The sequence below is a fragment of the Hippoglossus hippoglossus genome, chromosome 6 (genome assembly GCF_009819705.1).
Source record: "Hippoglossus hippoglossus isolate fHipHip1 chromosome 6, fHipHip1.pri, whole genome shotgun sequence".
Lineage (NCBI taxonomy): Eukaryota > Metazoa > Chordata > Actinopteri > Pleuronectiformes > Pleuronectidae > Hippoglossus > Hippoglossus hippoglossus.
This window is the reverse complement of record NC_047156.1, coordinates 27,742,008-27,758,417: the sequence shown is the minus strand read 5'-3', so window position 1 is coordinate 27,758,417 and position 16,410 is coordinate 27,742,008. Positions and strand designations below refer to the sequence as shown.

At 40.6% G+C, this 16,410-nt stretch overlaps 1 protein-coding gene across 4 annotated transcripts in view; it reads right to left on the bottom strand.

Moving 5' to 3' along the window:
• Positions 1-635: 635 nt before the first annotated feature.
• LOC117762746 (cytosolic carboxypeptidase 4) overlaps positions 636-16,410 on the bottom strand; it is a 169,983-nt gene continuing 154,208 nt past the window's right edge. For 3 of the 4 annotated variants that reach the window (XM_034587325.1, XM_034587328.1, XM_034587327.1), the window contains 4 exons: positions 9,782-9,844; positions 9,436-9,549; positions 4,389-4,543; positions 636-1,002 (listed from right to left, as the gene is read on the bottom strand). In XM_034587325.1, the coding sequence (XP_034443216.1) occupies positions 690-1,002; positions 4,389-4,543; positions 9,436-9,549; positions 9,782-9,844 (645 nt within the window). In that variant the 3' untranslated portion in view covers positions 636-689. The remainder of the gene's footprint in view (positions 1,003-4,388; positions 4,544-9,435; positions 9,550-9,781; positions 9,845-16,410) is intronic. The other variant, XM_034587329.1, reaches the window with a different exon arrangement.

The following is a 16,410-nucleotide window of genomic DNA, read 5'->3' as shown; positions in this document are numbered from 1 at the left end:
TGCAGGATTCAGACAACAACTATTATTATTATTATATGAACTGTCGCTGCTATCATTAATAACATCTTTACATCCATAATTATTACTATTATTGTTTTCATAATAACTATTCTGTCAGAGCTGAAACATGATGGTTACACAACTGTTTCTGGTTTCTGTCTCCTCTCTCTCCCTCTCCCCCATCTCTCTTCTCTCCCCTCTTTTCCACCCCTCTCTCCTCTGTTCCCCATTTTTCCCTGCTCGCCCCAACCTGTCGAGGCAGATGGCCGCCCACAGTGAGTCTGGTACTGCTAGAGGTTTCTTCCAGTTAATGAGGGAGTTTTTTCTCTCCACAGTCACCAAAGTGCTGCTCATTGTGGTAACTGTTGGGTTTCTGTATAATTTTTAAGGTCTTGGCCTTCTATGTAAAGTGCCTTGAGATAATGTATATTATGATGATATACAAATCAAATTGAATTCAATAGTGTCTTTTGTTGATACGCTCAGTATACAGTTCCCTTTATGAAGGTCATTATACAGTAAAGTAGAGTTTAGTGAATGAGTGGGTGAAGGAAAGCTAAACTATTGGAGAACAATACAATTGAAATCATTCACTTACAGCAGAACTTGTCTTAAAAGACCATTTAATAACATGCTAAGGGTGTAATTTCTATCTCTTTAAAAACACTGAAAATTATAGAAATATTCCTTTAACTTGTGATTTGTCCATTGACAATGCTCACACCCTGACACTTGTTTCTTTTCTCAATGAGTGTTTTGATTGATGCCTGTCCGATTGAGTCAGGGAATAGGCAGCTCTTCATATTTGACTGTTGCAACACGCCAATGCTGCCTTGTTGCTGCTTTGCTCCCCTTTGTCCTATGCCATCGCCATCTTCATCTTCATCCTCAATGGCCATGTTGCTGTTGATATCTGAATCCAGATCAGTGCCTTTGAGAGTGGGACAGTTTGTGGAATACTCAATCTCCTCAACACATGGAGGCTCATCGTCTTCAAAAAAGCTGCAAAAGAGAGGATAGAGGAAAGTTAGGTTCAGTATTGTTATAAAAACACTCCATATCCTTGAGTTATAACAAACATTGTGAATATGTCTCCTTGAGAAAACATATGCAAAATTTTTTTTTTAATTAATCTTTACATCAGTTATTACTAGTTTTCTTTTTGTCTTGCAGTGTCACCACCTAGCAGTGGAATAATGTAAAACCGAGAGATTCATATAACACTGATTACTATTACCGAATTGCATAGCTTCTATATGATAGTCCCAGAACTTGAGGGAAGGGTAATATTGCGCAAACACGTGTAACAGTACATAACTGTATAGCACAGGTTCCTTGTCAATGAAGCACCAGACTCACAAGGTACAGGTTAGCTTGTGATTTTTATTCCCTCTTTGCAGACTATTTCACACACGCACGTGCACGCACACACACGCACGCGCACACGCACGCACGCACACACGCACACACACACTGTTCTCTATTTGCTGTTCTCCGCCGTCTTTGGCGCAGCACGCTACTGCTGATAAAGGGGAGAGAGTGATTAGCCAACACAGAACACCTGTGTACAATCAAACTCCCTCCCTGTCACCGTTCCCTGAACCACATCCCCAATTTCTACCTCCTGCAGCTGACACTGATCACACATTACATTACATTTAGTTGGCGCTTTTATCCAAAGTGACCTAATATTCACCCAACAGGCCTCCACCAAAGCCCCCGGTCGACACAGGTTCTGGTGAATCATTGCGTGCAGCCATGGCCTGAATCCTTAACCGGGACTCGGTATGTCGCTCTCGAATCGGGGGAGGGTACTGTGTTAATAAATAGGATTTAAAGCTGAGGTATTATTTTATAGGATCACAAGGGTTAACACCACTATTTACTCAGTTACAAGTTACTTTCATGCAAGTTGACAACAGTACATATCATAAACGATTCATAGTAATTGTATTACAGGGATTGGTTTAGAAACAAAAGAACCCAGTGCTTAGGATCTCATGGAGATTGAGGCCAAGAAAGCGCTACACTCACAACAACCCAGGTGAGGAAAGAACTCTGGAAAATTAAGGCGAGTACCACAACCTTGGTGACCTTTTGTGTGTTACTGCTGCAAGAGTCCGCAACCCAAATACCTTAGCAGCTAAAGGCCGGTGGCAACAACATCCCACCTAATGAAGACCCTGGAGCAATTTGTCCTCACTTATCTCCATCCCTTTGTGAGACCATTACTTCCAACACAACATTCTGACCTGGAAAAAAAAAACTGGGAGCACTGTGAGAATCATGTTCTTTGATTTTTATTGTGTTGGCAGCTGACCGTGGATAGTGGTGGTGGATCATGATCGTGTTGGCAGCTTATCTAATGCATATCTGTCCATCCTGAGAGAGGGATCCCTCACATGTGGCTCTCTCTGAGATCTCTACGTTCTTATTGGGGGGTATATATTCTTTGGGGGGTAGTTTTTCCTTACTCTTGTTGAGGATTAAGGGCAGAGGATGTCACATCTTGTTAAGCTAAACTAAATACTAAGATTTCTTTCTCACGAGAACTCGCAATAGCTGCATTTACTGCAGCAGTAACTAGAAGGACATCAGAAATACTTTATTGATCCCAGCGGGAAATTGTGTTTGTTACAATTGTTCCATGCAAGAGTAGAAACATAAGCATATAAAGATTAAAAAATATAAAATAAAATATAAAATATATACAATATGTGCGTTCTGTTCATTGAGTATTTAGTGCAAGCATGGATATGTACGGATATTGCATGACACATACTGGTACAATGAGTCAGTTGAATATATTTTTACTAGGGCTGTCAAACGATACAAAATTTTAATCAGATTAATCACAGGGTAGCTGTGAATAATCACGATTAATAACCATTTCTAAATGCCCGAAAAATCCCCATTTTCTAAATATATTGTTATAGGAACGGAAAGATAAATGACAGAAGGCGGATATATACATTTAACATTTGTTTTTTTGTTGATGACAAGTCCAAATGACAGAGTTATTAAGATTGAAAAATAAAATAAAAATAAAACATACCACACCATAATTAAATGTGGCTGTCTCTTTGCTATGCCTCTGAGCAAATATAAGATGATGTTATTTAGAACTTTTTTTTTTATCAAACTCAAAAATAACCTTTATCCTAAACAATTGGGGCATCTTAGCCTTTGCTCTTTTTTTTTTTTTGCAAATATAGGATGGTTGAATAAAACTTTTTTCTTTTCTTTTTTAAATCAAACAAACAACCAAACCTTTACACAATTAAATGTGAATGTGAAATCTGAATCTGAGCCCATCTGTAGAAGCAGTGTTGAGCCAGTGAGAGCAGAGTGGAGGAGGACAAAGAAACTCCAGCTCGGTACAAACCAACTGTAGCTTCTGCTCTGATCATGACGCAGCGGCACTGATCACTGAGCAGCTGAGACCAGAGAAACTCTGTGTTTCACTGTTCTTCTACAAAGTCACTGACCGGCTGCTTAACGTGAACGAGCTCTGATCTCACTGCGTGTGTCGCTCTGAGCGAGTGAGTGGGGGCGGGTATGGGTACATGGAGCGGGTCATTCTGCGCATGCGTTAATGCGGAAAAAAATGAATGCGTTAATTCCACAAATTAATCATCCCGCGTTAATTTTGACGGTCCTAATTGTTACTTGACGAAAAAACTCAGCTATCTTGAATTATTTCAGCAGAGAGAAAGGATAGGAAGTCAGCACAGGCACAGACACACACACACAACTTTTCCGAGAATGCTTGTTGTTCAAAGTGATGCTAACATCAACACCACCAGTCTGCACCGTGCTACTGATTCATGTCTTGGTCTGGTCTCTGGGTCGCTGTTGAAAAATAAATTCATATATAATGGTTTTCTGAAAAAGAAATTCCCTCTCACCTTTATAGCCTGGGGAAATGCGGAGGTAAGCTGTTCCAGTATGTTCACAATTTGCAGTCAAAAGCCAGAGCTGACAGCTCCACAGTTTGCACAGTTACAACAAAAACCACACACATTGTACCACCGGATGGATATTTAGTATAATTAGAAAAGATAATGTCAATTACTGGAAATGTATTACTTTAAGTTCTGTTTAAAACCCATAGTTGTTATTTACTATGGGTTTAATAAGTTTATATACCATTTTAATTGATATACGATGGTAATTTAGTTCTGACTCAAAATTAGTCTCACAATATCCACCTGTGGAGAGACGATATTCCTTTCAGTAAGGACATTACCCATTCTAAATTTAACCCAGATCTGAAGTCCTAATCTCATGTTCTCACTTTGAAGGATTTTCCTAATTTCTTTTACCCCCATCAAGGCATTTTGTACTAAACTGTACATGTCACAAGCCTTTTAAAGATGGTGTCTTACTTGTGAGACTTGTGGTCGAGGATGTTATGATCCAGGCCAATGTGGTTGCTGAGTCTCCTGTCGTAAAGAGCCTTCATGTCTTTGGTTACAGAAAGCAGACTGTGGCAGAACTTCACCCCCATCTCCTGCAGCTCCCTGGTTCCTGTTTGCAGGCCCTACACACACACACCCACACACACACACACACACACTGTTAAATAGATTTGTACTTATTTATGAACAGAAGTGTAGCTATACCAACTTAATTCACATATATTTTAAAACTAATACCAGAGTTGTGTGTAAAGGAAAAACTGACGATTATGAATCCATTTGGAGCAACTATGAATGGATTCACAATATAAATATAAATTGGTTATCCCTCACAACTCACCATAATTTTTCCACCCAGACAGGTTACAGACTGGTACATGCAGACAGAGGTGCGAGAAGAGTGGTACGAGCAAAAGTCGGGGACTGGTTCTGTCTGTGAACAATAGATGCTGCAACCCTGGACATTTTATGATGGAGAAGATCTGCTGTGAGGATATTGAACTTTTGGCAGACGGTCTAAGAATGTATTATGTAACAAGGGAGTTTTCTCACATTGCGCTATTCTTGTTTATATTCCACCATGAGCAGGGACTGTAGAAGCATGTGACGTCATCCATGAGATGGTCGCAAGAATAAAGACCCAATACCCTGATGCATTAATTGTAGTATCAGGGGATTTCTGCCATGTCACCTCGAGATTTTCTTAGGCGCTCTGCTCGCCTCAAGGTTGTCAGTCAGCTTTTGATGTTCTCCTGCAGTAAGTTAATTCTCCCTTCTGCTCTTCTGAGGCTTTTACCACTGCTTTTTAATCTGCCTCCTCTCTTGTACCAAGCATTCTATTTCCAGTTGCCTTCTGGACTTGGTTTCCATTGTTAGTGTTATCCATTCTTTCTGTCACTCCAAAATGTTCCGCTCCATGGTCGTAGATGATGTTACCCTCCTCTCAAGCTTTGTTTCAACTGTGCCCTTTCTGCATTGATGGCCTCCCATTTTGCTTTTTATGAAGCTCCAGCCCAGTTCACCTTTGGTTTGGTTTGTAAAGGTTTCTTCTCCCTTGTTGGTTTTCCTGGCTGAGTGGGCTCTATACCTTCTTCTTAAACTGCCTCTGTGCTTGAGTTAACTTCTTCAAATACAGGAGGACTAATCACCTGCGAACTTTGGGTTGAGTCAAGTCACTGGACTTCACTCCCCTGACTTGAGTGACTACTTGTGTAGTGCTGATCAATGCAAGATCCCTGCTCTTTCGATCAAGCACTTCTTCTTTCCTTGGTATATTTTTAGGCCCTTTGCCAATGTTATTTTCCTCCAGCCAGAGGGACAAACCTGGAATTTTTTGTCAGCCTCTGCCATGTTAGCTTCTTGAATTGTGCTTGGCTTCCTCTTTGTCGTTTCCATTCCAGGGTCATCAGTCGTGTGGTCCTTTAGTGAGTCATCTCCCGCCCCTGCTCGCGACGATTCTTTTAAAAAAAATGTTTTTATTGCTTTCGTATTCATTTGTGGGTGTCTCCAAATACCAATACGTATTGGATACTGTCAGTATGGGTATGGCCATACCGGCCCCAGTGGGGTCTATTCCCTCCAGTCAGCTGTCTTTCCTCACAGTCACAAGGTTTTTCCCTTGTTGTCAGCTATCCTGTTCATAAGGGTCACTTGATGAATCCTGCTACAATCATTTTAGAATATAGTACAAGTGGTAAATATCCCTTGTACGTTTGAAGGTCTTCTGCACAATTCAAGTTACCAACTACCAGTAGATGTTAGTAGTTGTTAGCAGGTGTTAGCGGCCACCAGCAGATGTTAGAGACATTACTCCAGTCTGGTAACTTAGTGTCATCGGGTGTTTTGGCCTTGTAATCAATGATACAGGCCAAACTCTAGGGTACACTGAGGCTATAATAAACATTGGATCATCTGCAACATCCAGACATTCCGGTGGAGACAGGGAGAAGTTCAAGGGTGTGCAACATGAGCTGAAGAGGACACTAAAGCAGGCAAAGGTGGGGAACAAATTCAAGGTTGAGAGAAAGCTGCTGCATAACAACACAAGAGAGATATGGAGCAGAATGGGGACCATTATTGGCTACTCAAAGAAGAACAGCCAGCAAATGGCAGGAGATGTGGATGAGCACAGGGCTAATGAGTTTAACAGAACAGGTTTCACTCTACATCTAGTGTCTGCCTTGCCCCTGTGGATACAACCTTCTCGCTCTCCCCCCACTCCAGGTCCAGTTTTCCCCCCCCATCATCATCCTCCCTCACACTGTTGCAAACCTGTGTTTACAACAGACGAGGTGAGGGCAGAGATAAAGAGGTTGCGTTCTGGGACGGCAGTCAGCCGGGATGGTGTGTGTCCGTGACTACTCAAGGACTGTTCAAGACAACTGGCTGAGCCCCTCCAGAGGATCTTCAACCTTAGCTTGCAGTCAGATAGGGTCCCAGTTCTGTGGAAAACATCATGTCTTGTGTTGGTACCCAAAGTAGGGCGTCCATCAGAGATAAGTGACTACAGATCGGTGGAACTCACAATACACATCATGAAAACACTGGAGTGGCTGCTTCTCTACTTGCTAAGACCTCAAATTGAACATGCTCCCCTACAGATGATCCGCTACAGTTTGCATATCAGGAACACATTGGAGTGGATAATGGTGTCCTCTACATGCTCCACCGGGCCTACTCTCACTTGGATGAGCCAGGTGATTATGTGTGGCATTTAACACCATCCAACCCTGTGTACTAAGAGATACAGTTGAGGGGTTGAGGGTAGATCCCTCCTATATTTAAGTACTTACCTGACGAGACAACCACAGTATGTCAGGCTGGGAAATTGCGTTTCTGGGATGGTGGTAAGCAGCACAGGGGCTCCACAGGGCACTGTTCTTTTACTGTTCCTGTTAACACTGTACACAGCAGACTTTAAATACAACTCTGAATTATGCCATGTACAGAATGAGACTGCTATTGTGGCGTGCATTAGGAATGGCTAGAAGGTGGAACAATTAAGTCTGCACTAACATCTCCAAGACTAGATGAGATGGTTGTTAACTTCTGCATTACCAAAGTCCCCTTCCAGCTAGTCAGCATAGGAGGAAAGGACTTTGAGATGGTGCACACTTATAATTACTTAGGTGTCCACCTAGACAAAAAACTGGCTCTTCTTCCTCAGGAAGCTGTGCTCATTTGATATCTGTACTGAGAAGTTCAGCATGTTCTACCACTAAGTAGCTGCAAGTGTCCTTTTTTAGATAGCTGCCTGCTGGAGAGGCACAGCGCCTGTCCCAATTCATCCCTAAGCCTGGCTTCTTGGCCCTAGCCCTTCATTTTGTGTGTGGCTGTGAAAGGGTAGTGTTGTTCCACTTCTCTATGTGATCTAGGGGTGGTGGCCATCTAGCCCCTCAAACATCCCTTCAACCGTAGTTTACTCAGGACCACCCTGAAAACGAAGCAGTAGATGAAATTTTCCTGAATGCTTTATGAACAGAGGAAACAAATCAGCATGGAGACCGCTGCGGGTAAAATGCTCACAAATGTGAGTATGAACAATCGGTCCCGTCTGTCCTGCAGGTGTCAGATATATCATTATTATAATGACAGGTCCATAACAGACAGGAACACCAAGTGGCAGGAGAGGCTGATAAAAAAACGTCTGGCTCGGTCATTGGAAAGAAACTGGACCAACTGGGAACTGCACTACACACCAGCAGGTGCGAACAAACTTAGAGCTGTCAACTTGTATGCGGATCTCTTGGATCAGATGTTGATGTCAGGTCTGAACAGGGCCATATTTGCTCAGATAATCAAAACAGAATCCATGTCTGCACACTGACCAGCCTGCTGTTTATCTCAGTGAATGATGTATTCACCTGCTCACACATTCGCAGAGATGTGAAGGAAAGAAGGATGACATGCCCCAGATGTCCATTCTGCAGGTAAACAGACAAAGAGGACAAAAGTCCACCATCAAAATATACTTTTTTCTGACCAGTGTCACAGCTCCTCTGTGCCCCCCAGTTTCTCTCCCCCTTCCCTTGTCTCTCTCCCCCTCCAGAGGTGTGTGCCATCTTCCCCTGATGACTTGGCGGAGGCACAGCTCACCACCGCACCTGCAGCTCATCAGCTGATCAGCAACAGGATATCTACCCTAGTCATCGCCAGTTCGCCCTTGTCACTACCGTGGTAGTTATTCGTCCTCAGCCCCTCTGCTTAAGACAATCAGAGTTACTCTCTCGTGTTGTTATACAATGTTCTCACCGTGTTTTCTCCTCGTCTCCTCCAGGATTCACCTGTCGATCCTCCTGCCTTCCCTCCTCGCTCACAACCTCCCAGAGATATACAGGTATTCTCCCTCAGCTACCACATCTCAGATCCAGCGTTTGGAAAAATACACACCCTTGAACTCTCCTTTTTGACTCCTGCTCACTGTTCTGTCTCTGCGCTGGGGTTCTAAAAAAATCTGGAGCGTAACAACAAGTAGGCACTGTAGCCTTTATTTTCATGTTTTAAAGCTTGTTGTGCTATTTTTATTAGACTTAATTATGTTAAATATTGAACTTAATAAGCTAACTTAATTGTTTTTACTTGTAGGCTGAAATGCGCTATAACATGTTACTGAAATTCTAGCATATTAACCTTTCGTTTTACTTGATCGGTTGAAAATATTTATAATAAATATTTATTATATTTTATGAATTGATTAAAAAATGCTTTTTTAATTTCAAGTTTAAATTGTTTTAATTTTAACTCTTAATATTATATAAATGTTAAAACAGCTTCAAGAAAAAATCTGAGGTGTCTCATTTAGGCTTTAGGCACTGTGGTTACTGATTTACTGGAGTAAATGTGATATATATATATATATATATATTTTTTTTTTACAAATTGCATCCTGATCTGAGCTGGCTTTTATTTGCACTTATATGGCACAGATACTAGCTCATGAACATTTTTCTTCATCTTCCAGTCCACCTTATAAAGTGTCTTTGGACTGATTTCACAAAATCTTACATACACATACCTTGTATATTCCCTGGTCACAACCATTGTAAGTACTCTCCATTGTGTAACTTCTTAGCACACCCATCTCCCTCCAGACAACCACCCTGGCTGTGGCAGAGCGAGACTTTTCAACCTGACAAAAATACATAGTTTCAATATCACATGTTTTCTTTTGTGACTTAACTGTTAACAAAAGAAAAATTTCAAAAATAAATTAAGCCCAAAAAAATGTATAAGACTAACTATTATAATGATGATAATTGTGGTGGTGATGAGACATGATGAAAACAGAATGAAATAATTTAGATGAGTTTGTGATGATAATATAGCTGTTGATGATTAGTTATTATAATTGTTATTATTACCAAATAGTTGCAGCTGTTGAAAGAAAAGGCAGGTGAAATACGATCCAGGGTCTTTGGAATGGTCTAGATAGATAGATAGATAGATAGATAGATCGTGAAAGAGGGAGAGAGAGACAGATGTGTTCATCAGTTACCTGAATTTTATCAAAATGTGGCTTCATTTCCAGAATGACAGAAAAAGAGACCTCCTGGATCCCGTGGTTGCCAAAACGTTCAGGACCCATATTCACATCTACTTGGACAGCAACCCACACCCAGAAGTATTATGTACTGTGATGGGGATTTCTGCATTTGGTTAATGTTTAATAGAAGAACAGACATATATTTAGAAGAAGTATGAACAGATGTGGTTCTCGTGGGTTAACTTAAACTTTACGAGTGTTGCTCAAGGAACTGAGATGTTTATGACTTCCCGAATACTGAGTGTCACTGGGCAAATGTTTCACTGCAGGTCACTCAGTATGTCTGAGTAGATGGGTGAGGGGATATCTGTATTGTATACAGGACTGGGGTCTTTTGTCTTGTAAACGAAGATAAGGATCTCTGAGACAGAGGGTTCGCACCAGAAGTCACTCCAGGGGTCTGGGACGGAGATGGAGACAGGATGTCTGCCCACCCTGGTCAGACATCAAGTGGCTGACGAATACCTTTTGCTCCTCGCAGGGAGGGGCTTGTGATTGTATAAGTGTAGTGATTCTCCTATGCTCTTTGCTCATTCATACACGTTACGCTAGGTGATGTGTGGGGTGGGTCCACCTGCAGGTGTTAGAATTGAACTTACCGAGAGACAATGTCTAATTTGTGTATGATTAAACAGAAATTGCCACTACAGTACTTAAACAGAAATTAACCAAATACAATTTGAAAACAACTTATATTGAATGCTCACCGGGGCTTACGGTCACCCAGGAGCATTGTACAAGTAAAATATTATTATCCAATTAAATTATGTTTAACATACAGGGTTTTTGTCTCAGGATGTTGGAGGGGCCGTGCCCCCGCGTCCTGTATTGACCGACCGCCACTGTTAATAACTAATCAAATTATTGTAAGTTTGTCATCAAAATCATAACCATCCCAATAAAAAACGGAACAAATAAAAGTGAACTGGTTCATTTTCATCTTTATGAACTGAACTTTAAACTAGTTCTTTTTAAGTGTGAACTTGCACAGCACTGCTAGCTTGACTTTCTCCCATTGTTCAGTTTCACACCACTGCACTCACCACACCTACACCATCAGTCAACCAGTATATATACACCTGCTCACACACCACTTCCCTGCCAGATTGTCTCCGTACTTTATATCAAGCTTTCAGACATTCGTTCCTCAACCATTGCCTGTTTTTGTGTCCGAGACTGCCCTCTTCATAAATACCCTGTTAGTTTTGCTGCCTTGTTTTGTTTTTTTACTTTCTAATTGTTTTGGGGCTTTGTGATTTTTGCCTTTGGCTTCCCAGTAACCTTTGCATCGCTGACTGCCTTCACGTGTATGACTTGATTTGAACTTTGAGTTTTGCCTGATTGCTGCATGTGAATCTGTTCTTGGTCCAACCATCACATCTCCCCAGCCAAATGAGCTGTTTAACAGGAAACTATTCAGCCAAAAATCACAAAAGAGTTATAAGCAATTGGCATAGCTAGAAATTCAAGTACACCATATACAGTCAATATAAAAAAGTAAACATTATTGGTGTAGTGACACATCAAACACATTATAAAGCAAACTGCTGAAATGATCCAATGGTAAACCTAAAAGGAGTAAAATGGTTTAACAAAGAATGTAAAGAAATTGAATAAATACTTAAAAACTGATCTTTAATGTTACATTATATACTAATATGATACACACAAGAAATAAATAACATTAATTTAGCAGTTCATTATCACCAACTGATTATGGGAAAAATTTAACAATCTTTAGGAAGCCAAATTTTAAGAAAATGCAAAACAGAAAGGAGATCACCACACAATCCAAAGAAGGTTTTGCAATGTGTTAAATATCTTTAATAATTCCCGGTGAGACAATGACTGATGTTACTATTGGAAGAAACTTTTTTCCCCTTTCACTTTTTTAAACCAGTCTCATCCTGTCATCTGTGGACTACTATATGCAATACAGGTCTGCTACTTAAATTTTGCACCATTATTTTTTCACTTGCAGGCTATATGAGTACCTTACTTTATGCAAACCTATATTACCTTTTGGTTTTGTTACCTCTTCGTTGTTGGAAGGGTGTTTAATGGATATTTCCTGGCCTGTCATCACTGAACCAGCATGTGGACAACCTGACCCTATGACCTGCAGGTTGCGTTCTACCCATGTCTTCATTCCATAAAACCTCCAGACAGGATTCAAAAATACAACAGATTCTTTTCTTCCACACAAAGTGCTTTTAAGCTCACAAAATGTGTATCTTACAGACATTGCCTAGAACCCATGCTCAACCAATTATTTGTACTTCCTCTCCTTACTCAGCGAGAGTGCTTGCATCAGACAGAGGCCATAAAATCCACATTCTGAAGTAAAAAACAGCACAAAGTGAGAATAATGTTCAAACTCTCTGTAATTTGTTCAATATTGTTTTGTAATTGCTTTCAGGATTCTTTTTTCAAGGACAAAGAAAGCTAAATTTAGGGCTGAGATATTTATCTAGCATGCAACTATACATTTGCAATATAAATACACTGCAACTAATGTTATATTTTATTCATTTTGTCATATAGCTGCACATCTTTTATTAATGTTAGAAATAGTTACAATATACAATTTTGAAATTAACCTAATGTTGTATATTGATCCATCAATGATTCCCAATAGTAAAAACCCACATTTGTCTAATTCACCTTCTGCCTTACATCGTTCTTTTACTTGGTTTTCCATAAAACAAATGTTCATTGGGTCATGGTAGAGATGAAGTATGTGACCTTGCCCTTTAGACATTAGGTTACACAATTAAACAATATACAATTATTACATCTCCAAAAGTGAAGACAACAGTGTGACTGCCCCAAGGGACCCCTCTGACTACCTGGGACAAAACAATGGGCAGATGGAAACTCTCCATACTTTTAAGCTCTTCCCACTTTTTGTCACTTAGCTTTTCACTCTTTTGCCGCTTTTTCTCATTTTGCTCTTCTCTTATACACTTGGTTAGTTCTTATTGTTTGTCTAAATCAGGGGTCAGCAACCTAAGGCATGCGTGCCATCATTGGCACGCGGCACCATAATCATTGGCACACAGGCGATTTCTTATAAAAGAAATGTTCAAAGGTTTTGCCGTCACGCAGCCTGTATTATTTAGCTTGATTGATGTTAACACCTCCCAGCCACTAGGTGCCAGTAATGCGCCATAGGCTGGATGCCAATCGCCATTAAATAATAATAAGAAGAAGCCGCCCAGCTGGCGCTGCTCGCATTTTCCCACATGAATCTCCGTGAAGTGCAGCCGTTCAGGTGTATTGGTGATGGCATGCCCACTAGCTAAAAAAAATGAAGACACGGGCATTTCAGCCCTCATGGGAAGAAGACTATGGCTTTGTTTTTCATAAGGACCATGCTGTGTGCACGTTATGTTTTGAAAATGTTGTGTGCCGAACGTCCAGTGTTAAGCGCCACTTTGAGACAAAGCACGAAAGAAGTTTCAAAGATCAGGCAGACAAGGGAGAATCAATCAAATGTGCAGTGTCCAGGTATGGGAAGCAAGCCAACTCTCTCAAAGTCTTTGCCACTGCCAAAAACCATGCGACTGAAGCAAGCTTTCGCAATTCTGAATATGAGTGTTATTGCAATCATAATGAGATAAACATGGTTCTTTAAAGTGTTTTTCTATATATAGCCAATATGGATGGAATAAAATGACATGTCTGTTGGAAATATTAATGTGGTTCAATAATAAAACTTAATATAAAAAAAATTTGATATGGCACACTAATTAACAAGAAAATTTCACATTGGCACTTATTGTCAAAAAGGTTGCCGAACCCTGGTCTAAATCAACAGCCAGCTCATTGTTTAAATATTGTGCACGCCTGCACCAACAGTCAAGGTCACGGTGACTTCACAAAGCACCTTTTTTGCCTTATGAATGCAATATCACCATGAGATATATCAGGACGGCCTGAAGGGAATTTCATTATATATGGCAAAATTCACTTAGAATCGTGGATGACCTGATTAGAAGTTGGTGGTAAAAAGTCACTATGACTTTATTTGAATCTGGAAAAAAATAACGCAGAAATATGTACACGATACAGTGCTGCAATTCGACTGGTGTGACCTGGTGTCCCTTTTTCAATCAAGTGCTAATTCATCATAATGCTACAGGTGCTTAAGCTCGTATTGAATGTGTTTTGATCTGTTACAATGTGGATTCATTGTTTAAAAAAAGAGTCTTGACACTGAAGCCGTTTTTTAGAAATATTATAACACTCATTCTTGCCAGAAGTGCCTTTCGAGTACTTAAAGCTTTATGTACTCATTTCTAGATTTATATTTCAATCAATCAATCAATCAAATTGTATTTGTATAGCCCATATTCACAAATCACAATTTTTCTCATAGGGCTTTAACAAGGTGTGACATCATCTACCCTTAACCCTCAACAAGAGTAAGGAAAAACTACTAAAAAACCCTTTTAACAGGGTAAAAAGAAGGTAGAAACCTCAGAGAGAGCCACATGTGAGGGATCCCTCTCCCAGGACGGACAGAAGTGCAATAGATGTCAAGTGTAAAGGAGAACATCATCAAGATAAAGGTTTTAGCAGCATTGATAAGAATAAACATTTTTAAGCATAACTGAAGGTCAATGAATTGATGGATTATTGTCAGTAACGGTCGAGGATCCGAGGAGAAAAACTATATATCGAGCAGTCCTGCTGCAATCATAGTCTATGGTCAGCAGCCAGCAAGATCATGATCCACCATCAAGATCGGATGCCACTATAGTCCACAGTCATTGTCCACTGCCGCCATTAGGATCCACCATCAGCTGCCACCTCGGTCGTGGTCCACCACCATTATCAGATGCCAACACGATACAGGATCCGCCATTATTGTCACAATCAGCCAGCACGATACAGAATCCGCCATACTGGATCCACCATTACGATCTCTGATACGCGATCCACAGATCATAATCCACGATGTGGCCACAGCCGCGGCCCTGGATCTGCGGACGATAAGGCAAAGGGACTCCGGGGAAGATGTCAAGTCAGTAACATGTATTGATGAGATATTAATTTCTTTGATGTGATAAGGATTGAGAAGAGGAAGGAGAAACTGGAAAGAGAAGCTCCATGTGTCATGTGTCCCCCGACATTCTAAACCTATAGCAGCATAACTAAGAGCAGGTCCAAGACAAGCCTGGACCGGCTCTAACTATAAGCTTTATCGTAAAGGAAGGTTTTAAGCCTACTCTTAAACGTACAGATGTTGTCTGCCTCCCGAACTGAAAGTGGGAGATGATTCCACAGGAGAGGAGCTTGATAGCTGAAAGCTCTGGCTCCTACTCTACTTTTAGAGACTTTAGGGACGAGAAGTAAGCCTGAATTCTGGGAGCGCAGTGCTCTAGTGGGTTGATAAGGTACTATCAGCTCTTTGAAGTATACTGGTACCAAATTATTAAGGGCCTTGAAGGTGAGGAGGATAATTTTAAATTCTATTCTAGATTTAACCGGAAGCCAGTGTAGCGAAGCTAATACTGGAGAAATGTGGTCTCTTTTCCTGGTTCTTGTCAGGACACGTGCTGCAGCATTTTGGACAAGCTGCAGAGTCTTTAACGACTTACTGCTGGAGCCTGATAATAAGGAATTACAATAATCAAGTCTGGATGTGACAAAGGCGTGGACTAGTTTTTCTGCATCTTTTTGAGGAAGGACATTTTTGAGATATTACGCAAGTGGAAGAAGGCGGTCCTAGAAATTAGTTTTAAGTGAGAATTAAAGGACAAATCTGGATCGAAGATCACTCCCAAGTTCCTGACTGTTTCATTGGAAGCAAGGCAATGTCGTCTAGCGCAGCTGTATCATTAGATAATGTATCTCTAAGGTGTTTAGGGCCAAGTATTAGAACCTCTGTTTTATCTGAGTTTAATAAGAGAAAATTGCGGGTCATCCAGGTTTTTATGTCCTTGAGACATGCTTGGAGTTTAGTTAATTGATTACATTGTTCTGGTTTTATTGACGAGTATAACTAGGTGTCATCTGCATAGCAATGAAAATTTACCGAGTGTGTCCTGATAATGTTTCCTAGCGGAAGCATATATAATGAGAATAAAATTGGGCCGAGCACAGAGCCCTGTGGAACACCGTGGTTAACTTTGGTGCGCACAGATGACTCATTAATTTGCACAAATTGGAATCGATCTGAAAAATATGATTTAAACCAGTTTAGGGCGGTTCCTTTAATGCTAATTAACTGGTCTAGTCTCTGTAATAAAATGTGATGATCAAAAGTGTTGAATGCTGCACTAAGATCTAACAGAACAAGGACAGACACAAACCCCTGATCTGAAGCTATTAGAAGGTCATTAGTGACTTTAACCAAGGCTGTCTCTGTCCTGTGATTTGCTCTAAACCCCGACTGAAAGTATTCATTTACATTACTTTCCTGGAGAAACTCGCACAGCT